The sequence below is a fragment of the Ursus arctos genome, unplaced genomic scaffold (genome assembly GCF_023065955.2).
Source record: "Ursus arctos isolate Adak ecotype North America unplaced genomic scaffold, UrsArc2.0 scaffold_29, whole genome shotgun sequence".
NCBI classification, from domain to species: Eukaryota; Metazoa; Chordata; class Mammalia; order Carnivora; family Ursidae; genus Ursus; species Ursus arctos.
In genome coordinates this window covers 16,762,090-16,782,687 of record NW_026622974.1, presented here as the reverse complement: position 1 = coordinate 16,782,687, position 20,598 = coordinate 16,762,090, and the positions used below count along the sequence as shown (strand labels likewise).

The following is a 20,598-nucleotide window of genomic DNA, read 5'->3' as shown; positions in this document are numbered from 1 at the left end:
AGACACCATTAAATGAGTAAAAAGGCAAGACATACAGTGGGAAAAAATATTTGCAATACACAGAACTTGTATCCAGAAAGAACCAAAAAATTTTCAACCCCCAAAAATCAGTTAAAAAATCCAAAAGAAAACTGTTAAGAAATCTGAAAAGGCACAGACAAGATTATGTTGAAATGGTCAATAAACCTTATTCATCAGAAAAATGTAAATTAAAATTACAAAGAAATAACAGTATAAACCCATCACTAGCTAAAATTAAAAGACTAAATAATTTAAATGATTGGTGAAAATGTACATCAATGAGAACTCACATATACTACTGGAACAAAACAAAAAACAAAAAAAACCCCTGGCACAACCACTTTGGAAAAACAATTTGGCATTACCTACTAAACTTGAACAATATTAAGTAATCCCACTCCTAGATATATGTTCCCAGAAACATGCACACATGTGCATTAAGAGAGATGTATGAGAATGTTCACAGTAGCATTACCTGCAATAGCCAGAAAGTACAAAGCAAATGTCTATAAATAATAGATGAACTGTGATATATACATAAAATAGAATATTATAAGGTATTAGAATGAAGAAACCAAAGCTACATGCTAACATCTGGATGAATCTATAAAACAATGCCGACTAAAAGGGATCCAGGGGTGCCTGGGTGGTGCAGTTGGTTAGGCATCTGACTCTTGGTTTCGGCTCAGGTCAGGATCTCAGGGCTCTGTGCTCAGCATAGAGTCCGCCTGGGTCTGTCTCTCCCTCTGCTCCCTGCCGCTCTCTGGGTCTCTCTCAAATAAAGAAATAAATCTTAAAAAAAAAAAAAAAAAAGGCATCCAGACATAAGAGAATACAGACCATGCTTGTGCTGTCCAATCTGATGCGTACTGACTCTATGTGGCTATGTATATTTAAGTCAATTAAAATTACATAAGATTCATGGCAGCTGTGAATAAATGTAAAAGGATACCTATTTTTTCTTTCCTTTCTTTAAAATTCACAGCACTGTTTAAAGGAAAAAATATAACATTTTCTGGTAGAATTTATAATACATTTAGATGTAATACATATGGAAATTACAGCATAGAGACTTGGGGACAGGACATAAACTAATCTATAGTGTTGGAAAGTTTCTACATTTTAGATAACGTGGAGTATACTAGCACTCAATACACTATAAAAAGCAAAAAATGTACATTGTAATCTTTACAGCAACCATAAAAATTAATACAAAAGGCTAAAAAGCACATAGATCTATCAAAATAGTAAAAACTAGGGGCTCCTGGGTGGCTAAGTCGGTTAAGTGTCTGCCTTTGGCTCAGGTCATGATCCCAGGGGTCCTGGGATGAGTCCCACGTCGGGCTCCTTCCTCAGCAGGGAGCCTGCTTCTCCCTCTCCCTCTGCTGCTCGCCCTGCTTGTGCTCTCTCTCTCTCTCAAATAAATAAAAATAAATAAATAAAATAGTAAAAACTAAATACACACAATACAGTAAAATATAGTATAATAATAATCCAAAAGAAGGTACGAAGGGAGGAACTAATAAGTAAAAGAGGGGACAAAGAGAAAACAAAATGGCAGACAAGAATTCAACCATGTAAGAAATTACATTAAATATTAATAGACTAAACAATGCTTTATTTATTTATTTATTTATTTATTTAAAAAGATTATTTATTTATTATTTGAGAGAGCATGAGCGAGAGAGCACAAGCTGGAGGAGGGGCAGAAAGAGAGGGAGAAGCAGGCTTCCTGCTGAGCAGAGAGCCCGATGCTGGGCTTGATCCCAGGACCCTAGGATCATGACCTGAGCTGAAGGCAGTTGGTTAACTGACTGAGCCAACGAGGTGCCCCAATAGTCCATTATTTAAAAGTAGAGACTGTTACAGTAAATCAAAAATTAAGATTGAGCTTCATGGTGCCTGTAAGAGATGTACCTCTCCCTCTCCCAATGCCCCTTACCTCCACCCATATGCTCACTTTCTCTCAAAAATAAATAAAATATTAAAAAAAAAATTTCATGATAAAAGGTATTACCAGAGATAAAGAACATTTCATAATGATAAATGGGTCAATTCATTAGGAAGACACATCAAAAATATGAAACAATTTTTCAATTAAGAACAGAACTTCAAAATACAAAAGTATACGGAACTATAGAGAACTAGAGAAAAATAATCCACAATCACTGATGAAGAATTCATTATTCCTACTGCAATACCTGATAGATCAACTAGATTAAAAAAAATCAGTAAAGATAAACATTTGATATCAACCCTGACCTAACTGACATTTATAAAGTATTCTACACAATAAACACAGAAAACACATTCTTTTCAAGTGCATATGGAATGTTTACCACGAGAGACCACATATTGGGCCATAAAAATCTCAATAAATTTAAAAAGATTAAAGTTTTACAAAGTATATTCTCTTACCACAACAAAATTAAATTAGAAATGAATAATAAGGCATTCAAATATTTGGAAACTACGTAATACACTCCTAAAGAGCCAACAGGTGAAAGAAGAAAATCCAAGGAAAATTAAAATATTTCAATTTGAAAAATAGCAAAAAGACAAGATATGAAAATTCGTGGAACATGGTAAAAGTAGAGGATGACAAACTAGTATGTGGGCCAAACCCAGTCCAAAGGCAATTTTTGTAAATGAAGTTTTATTGGACACATCCATATGCATTCATTTATGTATTTGTATGACTGGTTTCATGTTAAAATAGTAAGTTGAGTAATTTTAACTGAGACAACAGGAACTACAAAGTCTAAAATATTTACCACCTGGTGTTTTATCGGAAAAGCTCGTTGACCCTGGCTTAGAGGGAAATTTATACCTTTAAATGTTTATATTAAAAAGAAACATTTTAAGTCATTAAGAACCTATAAAAGACAAGCAAACTGAACCCAAAGTAGAAAAATGGGATAAAGAGCAGAAATCAATGAAATTGAAAGCAACGTAAAGAGAGAGAAATTATCAACTAAAAAAAGTTCATTCCTTGAAAAGATCAAATAAATTGATAAATTTCTTGTTAGACTGATCAAGAAAGAGAGAAAACAAAAATCACCAATATTAGTAACAAATGAGGAAGTAACACCACAGATCCTATAGAAATAAAAAGTGCATTTGAAACATTTGACAATCTAGGTAAAATGGACAGATTTCTTGAAAAACACAATTCTCTAAAAATGACACAAAATGAAACAAAATCCGAACAACTTTATACATTAAAGAAAATAAATCTAGTATTGAAAAACCTCCCAGAAAGAAAACTCTAGGACTAGATGGTAATAAAACATTTAAAAGAAGAAATAAAATCAGTCTTGGAGTGAGTTCAACAAAATGGTGGACTAGGCAGCTCTAAACACCTGTCCTTCCACAGAAACACTGAAACACAATTAGAAACCATCTGAAACCACTGTCAAATGTCTGAAAAAACCTCAAAGATTCAGAGCAACCAATCAAACACTAAACATAAAAACAGTGGGAAAGCTTCTTTGTATTTTTACTTGCCCTTTCTTCAACATCCCTTGACATGGTAGCAGTCTTAAAGACAGCAGCGCATATATATTCCTAGCATGGGAACCTTGTCCTGGTTGCATATGGAGCAGAGTAGAAACGACAAATTACTGGGTTGTCTGTTTTAATCTGTCTGGGGGCTACAGGAAGGACTGATGCAAAGCACTCATCTCTGTTTTGCCTAGCTCAGAACCCATTCAGGACAGAAAAGCAGTGAGGATTGCTTAAAACGCTGTAAGAATAAAAAATACCACAGCCTGGGGCAAAAGATTATGGTTAGGACATACAACAGACTGCCTGATACCCAGAAGGAAAAGCCACAGAAAATTTCTTTGGGAAATTACAGCATTCAAAAGCACCTACGTATACTAGGGAACTTAGAAAGCTGGCACATGCACCGGACAGGATGAATGCTAAGAAAATACTTGAAAACACCCTAAGCTTTTACCACTGGGTGATCTGTAGATTCAGTGCAAGCCTGGCTAAATATTGAAGAGTTCTAGCACAGAGCCAATCTGCAAACACTAGGAAAGGTGTTTGTTGTTGTGTGTTTGCCTTTTTTTTTTTTTTTAAGCTTTTGGTATTCAAGGCAATCCCTGGGAAAACACCAGCTGAACACAAGCTAAAAGAACAGACACTTAGGGGCATCTGGCTGGCTCAGTCTGAAGAGCATGTGACTCTTCATCTCAGGGTTGTGAGTTCAAGCCCCACACTGGGTGTAAAGATAATTAAAAAATAAATAAATAAATAAAAGGAGTAGACGCTTAGATACTTCAATGATCAGACATGACAAGGAATATATATTATTGATTCTGGAACAACACGGGTTTGAACTGTGTTGAACTGTCCATTTATATACGGATTATTTTTTATAAACACAGTATATTACTGTGAATGTATTTTCTCTTCCTTATGGTTTTCTTACTATTTTTATCTGTAGATTATTTTACTGTAAGAATACAGTATATAATACATATAACATACAAAATATGTATTGACTATTTTTTTTTTAAGATTATTTGAGAGAGAGAGCACACACACAAGTGGGAGGAGGGGCAGAGGAAGAGGCAGACTCCCCACTGAGCAGAGAGCCTGATGTGGGGCTCGATCCCAGGACCTCGAGATCATGACCTGAGCTGTAGGCAGACACTTAACCAACTGAGCCACCCAGATGCCTGTGGACTGACTATTTTTTGTAAGATTTATTTATTTTTAGAGAAAGAAAGAGAGAGTGTGAGCATGTGCAAGCTAGGGGAGGGGCAGAGTAAGAGAAATTCAAACAGACTCTGTGCTGAGCCATGGAGCCTGACGCAGGGCTCAATCCCAGGACTTTGAGATCATGACCTGAGCCGAAATCAAGAGGTGGACGCTTAACCAACTAAGCCAGCCGGGTACCCCTACAAAATACACATTAATCAACAGTTTGTTATTGGTGAGGCTTCCAGCCAACAGTGGGCTATCAGTAATTAAGTTTTGGGGATGTTAAAAGTTATATATACATTTTTGATTCTGTGTGTGGGGGGGGGGGTGTCAGTGTCCCAATCCCATGTTGTTTAAAGGTCAACTATAGTTTGGAAAAGTAAGTAAACACTGGACAACTGCAGCCTTCCACAAAACAGCACTCCGGGGAAGAAGAAAGAATATGATTTCCAGTGGTACTATGGTATTTGCATAACCAGTTTTCAATAACAACAAAAACACAAAGAATACAAAGAAACAGGAAAGTATGGTCCATTTAAAGGGGGAAAAATGAGTCCCTGAGAAAGTCTAGACATTGGACTTACTGGACAAAGACTTTAAACCAACTATCTTAAATATGTTCTAAGAGCTAAAGTAAACCATGGACAAAGAACTAAAGGAAACCAGGAAAACAATGTATGAACAAAATGAGAATATCCATAAAGAGATGGAAATTATGAAAAGCTACCAAATAGAAATTCTGGAGCTGAAAAGTACAACTAAAATGAAAAATTCATTACAGGAGTTCAACGAATTTAAGCAAACAGAAAAAAGAATCAGCAACCTTGAAGACAGGATAATTTATCCAGTTTGAAGATAAGAAAGAAAAATGGAAAAAAGCAAGCACAGGCTAAGGGACTGGTGGAGTACCATCAAATGCAATAAGATATGCATTATGGGAGTCCCAGGAGGAGAAGAAAGGGACAGAATGAATATCTCAAGAAATAACGGCCAATAAATGTCCCAAATTTGATGAAAGATATGAATCTACACATCTAAGAAGCTCAACAAACTCCAGGAAGAAACTGAAAGAGATCCATACTGAGACACATAAGAGTCAAACTGTCAAAAGCCAAAAACAACAAAAGCAGCAAGAGAGAAGCAACTCATCAAGTATAAGAGATTCTCAGTAAGATTAGCAGCTTATTTATCAATCCACAGGGCCAGAAGGCAGTGAGATGACATATTTAAAGAGCTGGAAAAAAAAAAAAAAAAACTAAAAACCTGCAAATCAAGAATTCTACATTCAGCAAAACTAGTGTTCAAGAATGGAGAAATGAAGACTTCCCCAGATAAACAAAAGCTAAGGAAGTCTGTTACTAGACTTGCCTTACAAGAAATGCTAAAGGGAATCCTTCAGGTTGAAATGAAAGAACATTAGACAATAACTGAAAGCTATATAAAGAAATAACGAATATCTGTGGGAATTTTGTCTGCCTTAATTTCATTCTCTTTGAAAGAGAGGTAATTATGGTAGAACAGGAAAGAACTCAGTAATAGGAATTAGAATACTTACACGTGAAGCATGCGCCATCATTTTGAGACTATGAACGTGAAGGCAAATTACTTAATGCTTAGAAGAGTTGTTATGATTACAGTTTTTTCTCTTATCCTATCTTTGTTCTTTAAACTGGCCACAATATATTTTACTATTTATAAGATTAATTATATAATGACTGTTATTAATTGAAGAAACTCTAGGGCAAAGCACTGACATTTACAGAAAGACGGTTTTGCAATGGCAACCATTCACATAATGCTGGTCTTTTTTTCTTTTCCATTGGTTTGAGTGAAGATACCTCTAAGTAGCCATTCTCCAAAGCAGGCCTTAGATGCAGGTAACAGTGAGTAACAGTAATAATGATGATCAATATCACAATAACAGCAGCAGCAACCAGTACATGTACTGTTTATCATGTACCAGATTATTCTAGTAAACTAGGTATACTAGTATTCCCATTTCTTAAAATAAAGAAAATGACACACAGTGAAGTTCAATGACTTGCCCAACTTTACAGGACTCATAAGCAGCAGAGCTGAGTTTTAACCAAGGCAGTCTGAATCCAAAGTTTACACTCTACATCACCATACTGTGTGGCCTCTATTTCCCCTGTCTCGTATACAAAATAGATTATGGAGGATCTTTACGACTGGCATGGGTAGTCAGAGTCTGATATTGGTCTACAGAGAACAACAAAGAATGAAACAAATCATGGTGGTGGGAGGGGAGGGTAGATAAGGGAAACTACCACTCCTTAAGGCAAAAAGTCACAAGCAGATTTATCCTACCTTTTGCTACCATTTGTCAGGCATTTATAGTGTTATGTTGGGAAGGGGAAGAATGAAAAGAAGCTTAAGAAGTTATTTAAGCTTTTTTTGAGTTTTGCTATTAGGTCTGGACCAAAATCACTCTGCTTCCATGGTGTAGGGTCAATAAAATTACCCACTCTTCTCCCAGCCAAATCACCTCTATCTTAATTTCCCTTATTCATCTAGAGAGAGATGGGTCCTAATGGCTCTAACATGTTCTGAGTCTGTTACAAGTTTATTCTTCAACAAGCAATTATTTAGTGCCAAACACTGGGTGCTATAGGTACTGGTGAAATAAAAACAACAACAACAAACATGATCTTACTTGTAAAGGGGATAAGACAGAAAAATTTTAAATCTGCTTGGTATGGTACAGAGGGAACCCAGGGAAGGCAGCAGTTAACTCTTTCTAAAGATGGTAAATCTAGAAGTACTGACCATACAAAAATGTCTACAAAATGTCAGTTCTCTATGGCTCAACCTAAGAGATGAAATTTGAGCTAGTTCTTGTTGGGTGAAAGGGAAAAAAGAAGGGCATCAGAGGAAACTGGAGGAGACATATTCCTTAACTTATATGGAACACTGTGTCTTTCGTTTATTTACATAAAACATCAGAAAATCAAGCACACTTCTAACACTTTGATTTTTCAAGTTGATTTTTCCCACCTCCTATGATAACTGCTAAAAGTTTAGAGAATGTTTTCTTGAATTCTTTAATAGTAATCCTTTTGCCAAACTAAAGAATCATAAAAATATAAAAACTCTCCAGATCATAAAATAACCTAGATAACAAAATGTTAGAATCTCTGGTACACATTGCATTATACATATCTCAGATTTCCTGGGTTAGCTAGGAACCATAAAAACTGTGAAGGCTTCTCAAGAGTGGTTATTTAAAAGTTATGATTTTGTGTGGCATCTTCCAAAGGATTAGTCATGAGTGGCAAAAAAAGGTTGCCAAGTCTGAACTATTTAAGGTGCTCAATGGTGTTTAACTTTTAGTGGCCTTGATAAACAACTTGGGTGGCAGGTTATTTACTTATTTGTTTAGATTTTATTTATTTGAGAGAGAGAGCATGAGCATGAGCAGGGGGAGCGGCAGAGGGAGAAGGAGACTCCCTGCTAAGCAGGGAGCCCGATGTGGTACTTGATCCCAGGACCCTGGGATCATGGCCTGAGAGGAAAGGAAGACAGACGCTTAGGAAGGCAGATGCTGGTAACCAACTGAGCCACCCAGGCGCCCCTTGTTTGTTTTTTTAACTCACAAAAGTTCTTTCATTTGTTTAACTCATCATTATGTGGCTGCTAAGCAATGAGCTAGACCTTGAAAAACTATGTTGAGAAAACAAGTTGGTCAAAAAACTTGCTTTCAATTAGGCTGTAGATTTACCGCCAACTTTGTTTAACCACTGAATTTTGGCTATAAGAAAGAAAGATTAGAGTTTTCTACTTCATTGCATAGATGAATAAGTTTCACTGCCAGATTCAAATTCCCAAACTCCTAATAACACAAAGCTCTAGTATGCTCTTAATTAAACTAATTGCATTATGTGAGAGATCAAGCAAATACAGAGAAAACAAATCAGCTGGGCCATTTTGTCTGTGCTTGTTTTGCCACATTTTCCTCCCTACTTTCTAGTCTCCACATTCCCACTCTCAAATGTCCAACAACCAATACTTTATTGGAATGCATATTAAGGCTTCTACTGTTGTCCTTTAATGTTAAAGGTGCCAGTATAATGGTTTCAATTCTTCAGTGAAGCTTAAACTATTCTCTAAAATCACTGTTTTGTTTTTCCCTATGGTTATTAAAAAGCAATCTGTTATGCAAAATCCAAAGTGAGTAAAGGGCATATGACATAACCAAATAGTGGTACAGCCTGGAAATGACTTGATGTGAGGCTAATACAAAAGTTCTTTTTAACCTATGGAAGAAAAATAGTTTTTCCCTTAAGAAGAAAGACAGCCCAATAACATTTACATATAAGTGCTTGTTTTCATAATTCCACTGCTTAACTTTTAATATTCTTAATTTAATACTACTCAAAATAAACAAAAGTTCAGAAACCAAAACCTTCTCCTAGCCCAGGGTTTGCAAACTTTTTCTGCAAAGGGTCGGAAAATATTTTAGGCTTTTGTCCCTAACTCATCTTACATGAAAAAATGCAAACTCTCCCTTAAACAAGGAAAACAATGTTTTTGAAAATCAGGGGTAGGAGGGAGTAGGTGAAGGTGAAGAGCAGGTGAAGACGCAAGAGAGGGAGCAATTAAAACACACACAGATAGAGTCAAATAGAAAAAGGATTAACTTCATTAGGTTACCTTCTGTGGATCTCAATTCTTCTACTGAAGTATTTTTTATACCCAGGTTATCATCACTGTCACATTCTGTAAGGCAAAATCAATAAACACAAATGTATTTCTGAAAAAGTTATTGTGCCATAACCTATGTATTCTCAAACAATATTATTTTCAGTGACTTCTTCTGTACCCAAGCTTACTAATTACAATTCATTAGTATTATACCACTTTCTTTGTAGGTTTGCTTTTTAAAAATGCTTACCAAATACTACCTAAATCAAGGAGGGAAAAAAAGTAATGAAATAATTCAATTTTAGCTCTATACTCAAATTATTTGAAAAATTTTTTAGCACAACTGTTGATGAAATATAAAATTCTATTATTTAAAAAAACTGGAAATTAAGAAAAGCTGGTATGTTTGTTTAAATCTAGCAAATAAATTCCAAAGCTTAATTTGCATGAAATCACCTTAAAAATTTTAAAAAATGGTAAGATAAAACTCTTCATATTTTAAAAATCATGCATTCATTGCTATAGAGACCACAGGTTTAAATTAGCAATGCCTCTTCATAGCACAAACGCGCTTACCTGACATCTTACATACTTTCATAATGAAAGACCTAAGTCTATAAAAACGACATTGGCCAGGTTTTGCAAAAGTCACTTAAAATTTGAACCAGTGACCAAACATTGGATTTATCACTTTAACTACATTTAAGTCAATATATACATCATAGTGACTGAATCAGGGTTTAAATAACTGAATGTAAGTCATATGGACATATTTGATTCTGTGGAAAACGTAAAAATTCAAATATACATTTAAAAATTAAAGATTTTTTTAAGTGTTTATAAATGAAAACCACTATATTTCACATATATTTCTTTGCTGCAAAAATTTGTTGTAAGTCATCTTTTACCATTCCAGCAAAAACACCTTTTTTTTTTTTTTTACAACCTGTTATATGCACCTACGAATTCAAGTATTTCAGGCAATGTTTTAGGGAAATAAAACATTACATTGACAATTTGAAGAACGACAAATTAAACCTTAGGAATAAAGAGAAAGTACCCAAGGTTTCTGTTAATACAATTCAAAGTTAATGCCAGTTTTGCAGCATGTCTTAACTGGACTAAACAATTCATCATTGCATACAAGGCCTAAGGCAAAACTGTAGTTTGAATCACAAGGATCAGCATGATCCTCAGCTGCAGAAATTAAAAAAGGTTTCCTTTCCCTCAAACAGCACCCCCGTAGAGCAGAGAAAATCATGAATATTCTCTCCTATTTTCATTACCTTAAAAAGAATTATATCATACAGATTTTTAGGATAGTGCCCAAAGCAACAACCTATAGATGTCTCATTAATAGGCTGAAGAAACAACAGTCAGGCAGACTTTTAGAATTAAGTTCAACAATTATTTTATATAATGCCTCCTGGATAGAGCATGATGCTACTTCAGTCAGCCGCATTTGCACAGCATAAGGTGAACTTTTATGTTCAATATTAGATGGCTTTAAAAATTTGTGTAATTGGTACGGCTCTATAGATACCAACCATACCTAATGCTTCCTTCCACCCTTTCATTCCAAAATGAAGACATAAAGTAAACAGATATGACAAAGTCCGAGGTCCTGTGGTGTTCAGAGTCAAAAAAAATTATCTTAAAGCACAGTAAAATCTGTTTTCAGTTTGAATTCACTAATTCATAATAGCCTCTGTTCAAGTTCATCCTTGCGATACTTAAAAAATATTCTAGGTATATTAATTCTTTACATAAAACTGCAAGGAAGATGTTTAACACTAAAGAACTATAAGCAACTGAACACACAAAACTGTGTTTTTAAAAAGAAAATTTTACATAAATCAAGTCAATGTTCTTCAACTAAGTTACAAGATCTGGTCAAGTTCTGTTATATTTTAGAGCCCACAGAATTTGTTATATAAGCAATTGTCACCAATGATATAGTAAAAAATGTAGAAATTCAGTCACAGAAAAGTGGGGCTGACATAGGGGCTTCTTTGTTTAATTATGAGACGAAAGGGAATTTAATAGTGCTGCTCACTTTCCTTAGCCGTGTTTAACATAATCAGCAGTATCAGAACCTAGAATCAAATATTTTCTGCCCCTCCCATGCATCTTCCTATTAAAACAAAACAAAACAAAACAAAACTCTTATATTTGGTATCTTTACACAAACTCTGCAATGTCATTACACTGCAGCAAAGTCTCTCATTATCTTTATCTTTCAAGGAAATGTTAGAGTCAATGATTCACACTGAATTCTCTACATCATAAAACCAGACATTTGTGTCAGTAAAAGCCCCAGCCTTAGCAGAAGATACTGATAAAGAGAAAAATACTTGCAGGTAGCTTATTTTAACCTTTCTGGACCTCTGCTCCCTCATCTATGAAATGGGATAATCTAACACATCCTACCTCAAGGTGTTGCAGAGAGAAATAACATGTGGAAGTTATTCTTTAAACATGTGTTTAAATATCTTCAAATGCTACAAATATAAAAAGTAGATAGCACTGTTGCTGGCACATGATATGTCTTCAATAAAGATTAGTTCCCTTTTAGGGAGTCTGGGTGGCTCAGTCGGTTAAGCATCTAACTGTTGATTTTGGCTCAGGTCATGTTAGGGTTGTGCGTTGGAGTCCTGCCTCACCTCGGGCTCAGTGCTGGGCTTGGGAGTCTGCTTAAGATTTTCTCTCTCCCTCTGTCTCTTCCCCCTCCCTCTCTTAAAAAAAAAAAAAGTTCCCTTTATTTTTAAATTTTTTTTTAAAGTAGATTCTGCACCCAATGTGGAGCCCAATGCAGGGCCTAAAATCATGACCCTGAGATCAAGACCTGAGCTGAAATCAAGCCAGATGCTTAACCAACTGAGCCACCCAGGCACACCCCCTCTTTCTCTTCTTTAAAACATTCAAAGATTTTATTTATTTATTTAAGAAGAGGGAGAGAGGGTGGGAGAGGAGGTGGGGGGGTGGGGGAGGGCCAGGAACAGAAGGGAAGGAGCAAGAGGAGGGGGGAGAACGACAAGCAGACTCTGCACTTAGCATGGAGCCAACTTGGGGCTGGTTGCCATGATCCTGAGATTATGACCTGAGCCAAAACCAAGAGTTGGTAGCTCAACCAACTGAGCCACTCGGGCGCCCCTCTTTTTTAAAACATTTAAGTGACAAGTTATATCCGCATCTCTGGATTATGACTCTCTGGTTAGAATGAACATGTATTTGTGAATAAAATGTAAAAGGTCCAAAAAAAAGAGAAAGTCTACCTGGCTCCTCTGATTAGAATTACTAGAAAAGATTAATGTATCTTGCCAAGTTTTAAAACAATGAGGAGTACACTCTAAAACAGAACTGATGAAGTACAAGGGACCAAAGGTGTCAATTAAGGACAAATTAATAGATGTTTTAAAATATCTCTAAAGGGATTTATACATTTATTATAGCTGTAATCAAAATGCTCGTGCTGGAATCCTGATGCTTAGAAGGAGAGAAAATTTATAGGGCAAAAGCCATGACATATTCAAATCTCCAACTTAGTCTAAAGGCTTACTTTGCTGCAAAAAGTAAATGACTTACCCTACGTTAGAGATCTAAGAAAGTACCAGTAGCAAAGCTACTTAGCTGTTCCCTCCATGCCAAGCAAAAAAGTAATACCTTATGGCCAACTGACCGCACATTCATATTCGGAATCAGCCACTCCGAATATCTTTATTTTTACTGAGATAAGTACCTCCTGAAAAAACCTTCAATTAACTGAAAAACTGGCAAAGACTAAAAATAAGGTATCACATAAGAACTGATTCTCATGACACTATTCAACAGTCTTCCTTGTTTATACTGGAAGCTCCAGTCTAGTATCACTTTCTGGTCCTAATAATGGAAAATTTCTGAAAAGTTAGAAAGAAATAAGAGGCTCAAACTTTTATCATTTGTCTATGCTATGGTGGAGATTTAAAAAAAACTGAAAAATGAGCAGACTATCTCTAAATCAATGATAAATATAAGAGAACTTCTCACTGGATGTTACTTACAGCATGAACATTTGTCATATCCTAAAGAGAGTTTTGTGGTATGGTTGGTAACTAGGAGCCTTGAGAACACAAATCCCCTGAAATTGCAAGTGATATTGTATATACATGTTCATTTTTGAGGAAAAAAGCATAGAAAGCTTTTGTCAGATTCTCAAAAAGGTCCACTGATTCCCGCCCCAAAACCACATTGCCTTAAGAAACTGTCTGGTTGTCAAATCTGAAGATAGGAACACTGTGCTAATAAGCGAGAAGGAAGGAGTTATCCTGGCATTCTTACAGTAAACAAGAGTACCTAAAGGCCCGAGAAGAATTATGGTATTTGTGAACACTGAGAAATTTTCTAAGTCCCAATATATATCAAATATCATTTTTTTAAACAAATACTATTATTCTACTACTTACAAAGCCATTTATTAGGAAAGGTGATGGAATAAAGTTATCCAAGGACTGTTCTTTGATTTTCCCATTACAAAGTTCACTACTAGGCAATTTGATGTCTTTAAGTCTTTCATAAAGAAAAAATAATTGTCTTAAACTGAATCTGAACATACTGTGATTCAGTATAACTTGCTTTTTTGAATTTTAGAATTAGTTACAAAAGCATCTTCAAATCTGGGTCTAAATGAAACACGATTTAAGGACTGTACACATCTCTGGCCACTTAGTTTTAATAATTCTCATTACTTTTAAAATGTAGTGCTATAGCACATGAAAAGATGCTCAACATCACTAATCATTAGGGAAATGGAAATGAAAATCACAATGAGATACCACTCCACACCCATTAGGATGGCTATCATCAAAACCAAACAAAACCTGGAAAATAACAAGTATTAGCAAAGATGTAGAAAAACTGGAACCCTTATACACTCTTGGCAGGGATGGAAAATGATATAGTTGCTATGGAAAACAGTATGGAAATTTCTCAAAAAATTAAAAACAGAACTAGCTTATGATCCAGCTATTCCACTTCTGAGTATATACTCAAAATAAAAGCAGGGTCTTGAAGAGATATTTATAGATCTATGTTAATAGCATTATTCACGATAGCTAAAAACATGGATACAATGCAAGTATTCGTTGATGGATAAGTGAATAAGCAAAATAAAGTCTATACATACAATGGATACATACATTATTATTCAGCTTTTAAAAAGGAAGGGCATTCTGATCTTTGCTATAACACGGATGAAACCTGAGGACATTCTGCAAAGTGAAGCAGGCCAGCCACAAAAAGACAAATGCTGTATGATTTCACTTATATGAAGTACTTAGTCAAAATACTGTAGAACGGTGTTTTTCAGGGGTTGGGAAAAAGTAGGGAATTACTGTTTAATGGGTATAAAGTTTCAGTTTTGCAAGATAAAAAGAGCTCTGAAAATAGATGATGGTGATGGCTGTACAAAATGTAAATGTAGGTGACATCATTGAAGTACATACTTCAGAATGGTTAAGATGGTAAATCTTATGTTCTGTATATTTTACCACAATAAAAACTACAGTAAAGAAAAACTAAGGGGAAAAAAAAGTAGTGGCTAGGAATCATATTTTCTTCTTACGGTAGTAATAATAAAAATAGTTGCTATTTATTGAGCACTCATAGTACTTTATATGCTGTGCTAGATACTTTACACATATCACTAGTTCTATGACTTCATAAATACAAAAAGTGAGGGTCAGAAAAAGTTGAGTAACTTGCCTGAAGTCACACAGCAAGGAAACAGCAAGGTTAGCACTCAGACCAAAGCCCACAGCCTTCTTTATGCACTGTACGATCTCTGCATTTTACAAAAATTCAGAGTACACAGGTGTCCCCAAAGAGCAGTAAATTCAAAAGAGCACTGAATATGGGGCGCCTGGGTGGCTCAGTCCTTAAGCGTCTGCCTTCAGCTCAGGGCGTGATCCCAGGGTCCTGGGATGGAGCCCCACGTCAGGCTCCTCTGCTGGAAGCCTGCTTCTTCCTCTCCCACTCCCCCTGCTTGTGTTCCCTTTCTCACTGGCTGTTTCTCTCTCTCTGTCAAATAAATAAATAAAATTAAATAAAAATTAAAAAAAAAAAAAGAGCACTGAATATGAACGAATGATTAAAAAAACACCTAGCACATAGGGGTACTCAGAGGGGAACAATCAGTGTGTAACAATAACCTATATCTTACCTCCAACCCTAACATACCCACGCAGACCTACTTTATGCAGCTTTCATACCACGTAAAGTTGGTAAGAGAAGCAAATCCATAACAGGTTTTACAGTGAAAATTATAGAAGAGATGTTCCCCAAAGCAGAAGCATAGGAGAAGGAAAAAGGGCTGGCCTTGGGTGCCAAAGATAAAAATCCAAGTATTTTACAGGATATTAAGTACATGTTGTTAAGGACTGAGGACAGGATGGCAAAAGAATAAAAGAAAAAGAGATTAAAAAAAAAAAAACAGCAACCAAAGAAAAGAAAAGCAAATAGATGTAAACAAAAATTACAGAATAGGAAGATAAAATTCAGTACTAAGACATGACATAAATACGCAAAACAGAGTTGATTTTCCTTTAAAGAGCAGAGTTGGGCTAGTAGATTAATGATTCCTAACTTTGAGAAAGTAAATTCATATACTGTAATTCAGTGATGAGAGCAAAATTCTTCAGAATGGGTTTTCAATGGAAATGTGGCTCCAAAAATGCTGGAAAAAAAAAAAAACAGCTAGGAGGAAAGTTGAAAAACTTACAGCATATAGTAAAAATGCCAAAAATAGTTTTTCATTGAGGTCATTCATTAGTGTCTTCAAATCTTAGCCATGGCTGCAAACCATTAGGATATTTAAAATTTTGTTCTTCTGCACATATTTCAGAAATTACAAAAAAAACCTCTTCTAAATCCCTAGAATTACATCCTTTCTTAAACACTTCTTAGTGAAACTGAACATAAGCACACCCCTTCACTGAACAATATCAGAAAGTCAGAGAAGAGAGTATAAGTCCTGGGAATAGGACAGGAAGTACCTACCCCTTCTAAGGAATTAAAGCTCTCTCAGGGCTTCATTTTTGTCCCTGTCAACCTCCTAAAATTGTCTTTTTTTTTCTTGCCATATTATTATTTATTGCTTTCTGGTTTAACCTATAAGCAATTAGCTTTCTGAAAAACTGAAGATAAATTTGGTATTTTAGAAACACGGTGAAAACCTGGATTCTGCGCTTTGCAAAACTGTGCTTATTTCAAATCATGAATATATATTTTATACATATGAATACAGATTTTATCTAATAGATCAGAAACAGCTCCAGAAAATTCTAAAACACTAAAAGAATGAGAGAAAAGGAAAAAATAAGTAAGACAGAAGTATGAGAGCATGATGCTTTAGTGAGCAGCCAATAGTTCACTAGTGGACAGCAGTTTATTGGTTTCGCTCAGCAGTGAAGTCTCCTCCTCTTGGGCGGTTTGCACTGTGACTGCAGCTGCGTACCTTTGGTGGTATCAGATATGCTATTTAACAAGGCACACATCATATCTCCCTCTAAATGGTGAGGATTTAGTATATGTGCTGGCCTCTGAGTCTTCTTAAATTGATTCTCTAGCTCCAGAAAACCTTGATCTCCCGAGAGGATGGTGAAAGGAATTTGCTTGGGTAGTTGTTCATCTAGACGGCCAGCCTAAGTTGAAACAAAATGCGTATGTTGACAAAAATCAGTACTTGAGGTTTAAATTAAGTTACATCTATTTCAGAATAACCACATATTTAGAAAAGTGTATTTATTTATTTAAGATTTTACTACTTTTTAAAATGAATCTCTATACCCAATGTGGGGCTCAAACTTAACCCTGATATCAAGAGTTGCATGCTCCACTGACTGAGCCAGCCAGGCACCCCTAGAAAGGTATATTTAGCTTGTTTTCTAGCTCCTGCCAAAGTATGATATAAAGATCTCCTTTACAAATAAAATAGGCCACGTTTAATCAAATGTAAAATGCCATCAATTATCAGATATTTTACGTGCCACCAAGAAAGAAAGAAAGAAAAAAGCCAAAAGAAGTCACATAAAGCTGGAATGCTATAAGGGGCTACACACTTAATTTAAGGGTAAATAAGAAATAAATCTGCCGCAGAGAGAGGGTAAGAAAGGTAATTTGCATAACTCAATCTTAGCACTGAATAAATGGAAGAGGAAATGTCTTATAGTTTAAAATGTAAGCAGCAGGGACGCCTGGGTGGCACAGGGGTAAGCGTCTGCCTTCGGCTCAGGGCGTGATCCCGGTGTTATGGGATCGAGCCCCACATCAGGCTCCTCCGCTATGAGCCTGCTTCTTCCTCTCCCACTCCCCCTGCTTGTGTTCCCTTTCTCGCTGGCTGTCTCTATCTCTGTCAAATAAATAAATAAAATCTTTAAAAAAAATAAAAAATAAATAAAATAAAATGTAAGCAGCAGCCAGCAAGTTTGCACAGAGGGGCGCCTGGCTGGCACAGTTGGTAGAGTATGTGATTCTTGGTCTCAGAGTCATGAGTTCGAGCCCCACGTTGGGTGTACAGATTACTTAAATTAAAAAAACCAAAAAATTTAAGGGGTGCCTGGGTGGCTCAGTTGGTTGAGGGTCCAACTCGTGATTTTGGCTCAGGTCAGGACCTCAGGGTTGTGAGACGGGGCCGTGTGTTGGGCTCCAGGCTGGACATGGAGCCTGCTTAAGATTTTTTCTCCCTCCCTCTGGCCTTGCCTCTCCCCACTCTCTAAACAAACAAACTAACTTACTTCAAAAAACACACACAAAAATACCCAAAAAACAAAGTTGTAGAGTAAATTCATGCTATCGGTAAATCCATAAGCAGAGAATTTAATTTAAAATGGGTCTCAGGTTGGTAGCTTCTCTAGGTGACTGGCAGCTTCTCTAGGTGACTGGCAGACTGACAGACAGAAGCAAATGCAAATCTCATCTAGGCCAATGGTGATTTTAGTTAAAGTGCCTCCCAGTTTCAGAGATGTTAAAAGTGAAAGTATCTTAGCATACATCAAGTACAATGTCATCTCTTGATCATTAGTTAAGGGTCTACAATGAGTAGCTGACAGTCTGCTGGGAATTGGGGAAAAGCAGTAAATAAGTATGATATGGGCCCTTGCCCTCATTAGTCGTAAATAGAACCTGATGCAAAATGTTTTATACAGAAATACAGCACTGAAGCATGCTCTGTAGTGTCATTACGATCCAAGCGGAAAAGAAATTCCAAATGGGTCCTAGATTCACATTAGATTTTGAATAAAATAATCACTCACATGCATACATATGGCAAAATCAGCAGCATCTTTTCTTTTACTACAACGAGGGTGAAGGAAGAAGCATCCAATCCTGTTCAGGTAATTATAAATCTTACAGTTGAGTGGAGGCTTCCAATTGGTGTTTCCTCCTATTATTTTTAGAAAAGACATAAATGATAGTCAAACAGAAAAAAAAAAAAAAGAACAGAACACTAGATACAAATGAAAGCTCAATCACAAAAAAACACATACTAGAGAAAAATCTTTCTAGAGGGTAGGTACACTAGATTAGAATGCAGAACTCAATTCTGGTATGGGTATCACCATTTTGTTGCTTTACAATCTTGGCAAAATAGGCCGACTTTCTTCAATCTGCCTATTCATCTGGAAACACATAGGTATGCTAGTGACAATCAAAAGTAATGTGTGTGAAAAGTCTCTCAATGGTGTAATTCTATAAAATGTTAGTGGTTTATTCACAAATATGTCAAGGCTACTCAGTGGATAGAAATTATGGGCAATCAACAAAGCTAACTTTACCAAAAGACTGTACTGGATAACTTTCTCCAGGTCAGTACATTTCTATCTTAAATCCAATCCTCCTCTTTGTATGTTGTTCCCTATCAAACATGAAGTTTATTGGATGTTCACTATACTAACCTTCTGTAAATCAAAGAAGTCTCTCTCTCTGTTTGGTCAATGGTTTGTGAAGAGATATTTAGAGGAATGAACAGTAAGGATGAACTGAAGAGGCAGTTATGGCACCGTGAAAATCATACTAGTTCTGTAGCCGTGAGGCCCAACCAAGTTCAAAAGCTAACTCTGGAAAAAAATAAACTTCTCAGCATACTTCCTTATATTTTAAAAAGGAGATAAATATAATAATCAGTAAGCATGGATTAATACCAAGCACAGTACCTGGGACACCGCAGGTGTTGAATAAACATCTGCATGTGTTTAGATGTAGTATCTAAAGATCCACAAACTTTAGGTCACCAAAGAGAGTTAACATTTACCACAGAGAAATTTAAAAAGAAAAATATTCTAGCAGAGCAGCTACAACGCGAAGTGACAATATTCTAATTATGTTTGCATGTTCTGGTCAAAAAGGTTCTAGAGCAGTCATTTTAAAGTGAAACATATTCTAATGGAAAAAAGAGGAATTCTATTCATGTTTGTATGTTCTAATCAAGAAGGTTCAAGAGCAGTCCTTTTAACATGAAACATATTCAAATGGAAAAAAGAGGACAGGGTATCATCTCAAATGTTTTCCTTATCAACCATACCTTGAAAACCCCAAATAAATGTTCCTTGGTTAAGATGGCCTGGTAGATGACCAAAAAAGTTTGACCAGTTATCAAAGTCTACAAAGACTATATGAGTCATGGTTCGCAGATAATCCAAATCTGGAAGCTCAATGACTTCTTCATCTGAGAAGAGAGAAACATTAACCTGAATTTGGTAAGAATTAGCTAAAACCATTTTAATTCCTCAAGTTTAAAAGATATATAGAATATACAAAAATGTTAATCTTGAATATTATTTTCTAAACCTTTTCATTAAGTCCAAACTTGTACATGACACAGTATACTTAAACACCAGATAAAAAATATTCTGAACATTTCAAAAACTTTATTATTCTTTCTATATATACATGCCATTGACCCTAAAGCCTGCCTTTCTTTTTCTAAATTTTTCAGCATCACGATCAGACTATCACATTTAGCAATCAGCAGCATGGGTGTAAAAAAAAAAAAAATCTGTATTAAAATCCTTTGTTGGAATGCTTTACACTTTCCATAGAACAGAAACTAAAATAACCTGTTACACAATTAGTCACAACTACAGTCCTCAAGTTTTTTGCCCATGCACGTTGAGTATTGTCTAAAACATGTCTTCTTTGTAGCAGCTAGGCCCCGCCATCGCTATGTTT

At 35.8% G+C, this 20,598-nt stretch overlaps 1 protein-coding gene across 3 annotated transcripts in view; it reads right to left on the bottom strand.

The window, feature by feature from the left end:
* ZNF451 (zinc finger protein 451) overlaps positions 1 to 20,598 on the bottom strand; it is an 82,459-nt gene that overhangs the window by 2,958 nt on the left and 58,903 nt on the right. For all 3 annotated transcript variants that reach the window (XM_026507156.4, XM_057304005.1, XM_044387133.3), the window contains 4 exons: positions 19,952 to 20,095; positions 18,684 to 18,814; positions 16,886 to 17,072; positions 9,406 to 9,471 (listed from right to left, as the gene is read on the bottom strand). In XM_026507156.4, the coding sequence (XP_026362941.2) occupies positions 9,406 to 9,471; positions 16,886 to 17,072; positions 18,684 to 18,814; positions 19,952 to 20,095 (528 nt within the window). The remainder of the gene's footprint in view (positions 1 to 9,405; positions 9,472 to 16,885; positions 17,073 to 18,683; positions 18,815 to 19,951; positions 20,096 to 20,598) is intronic.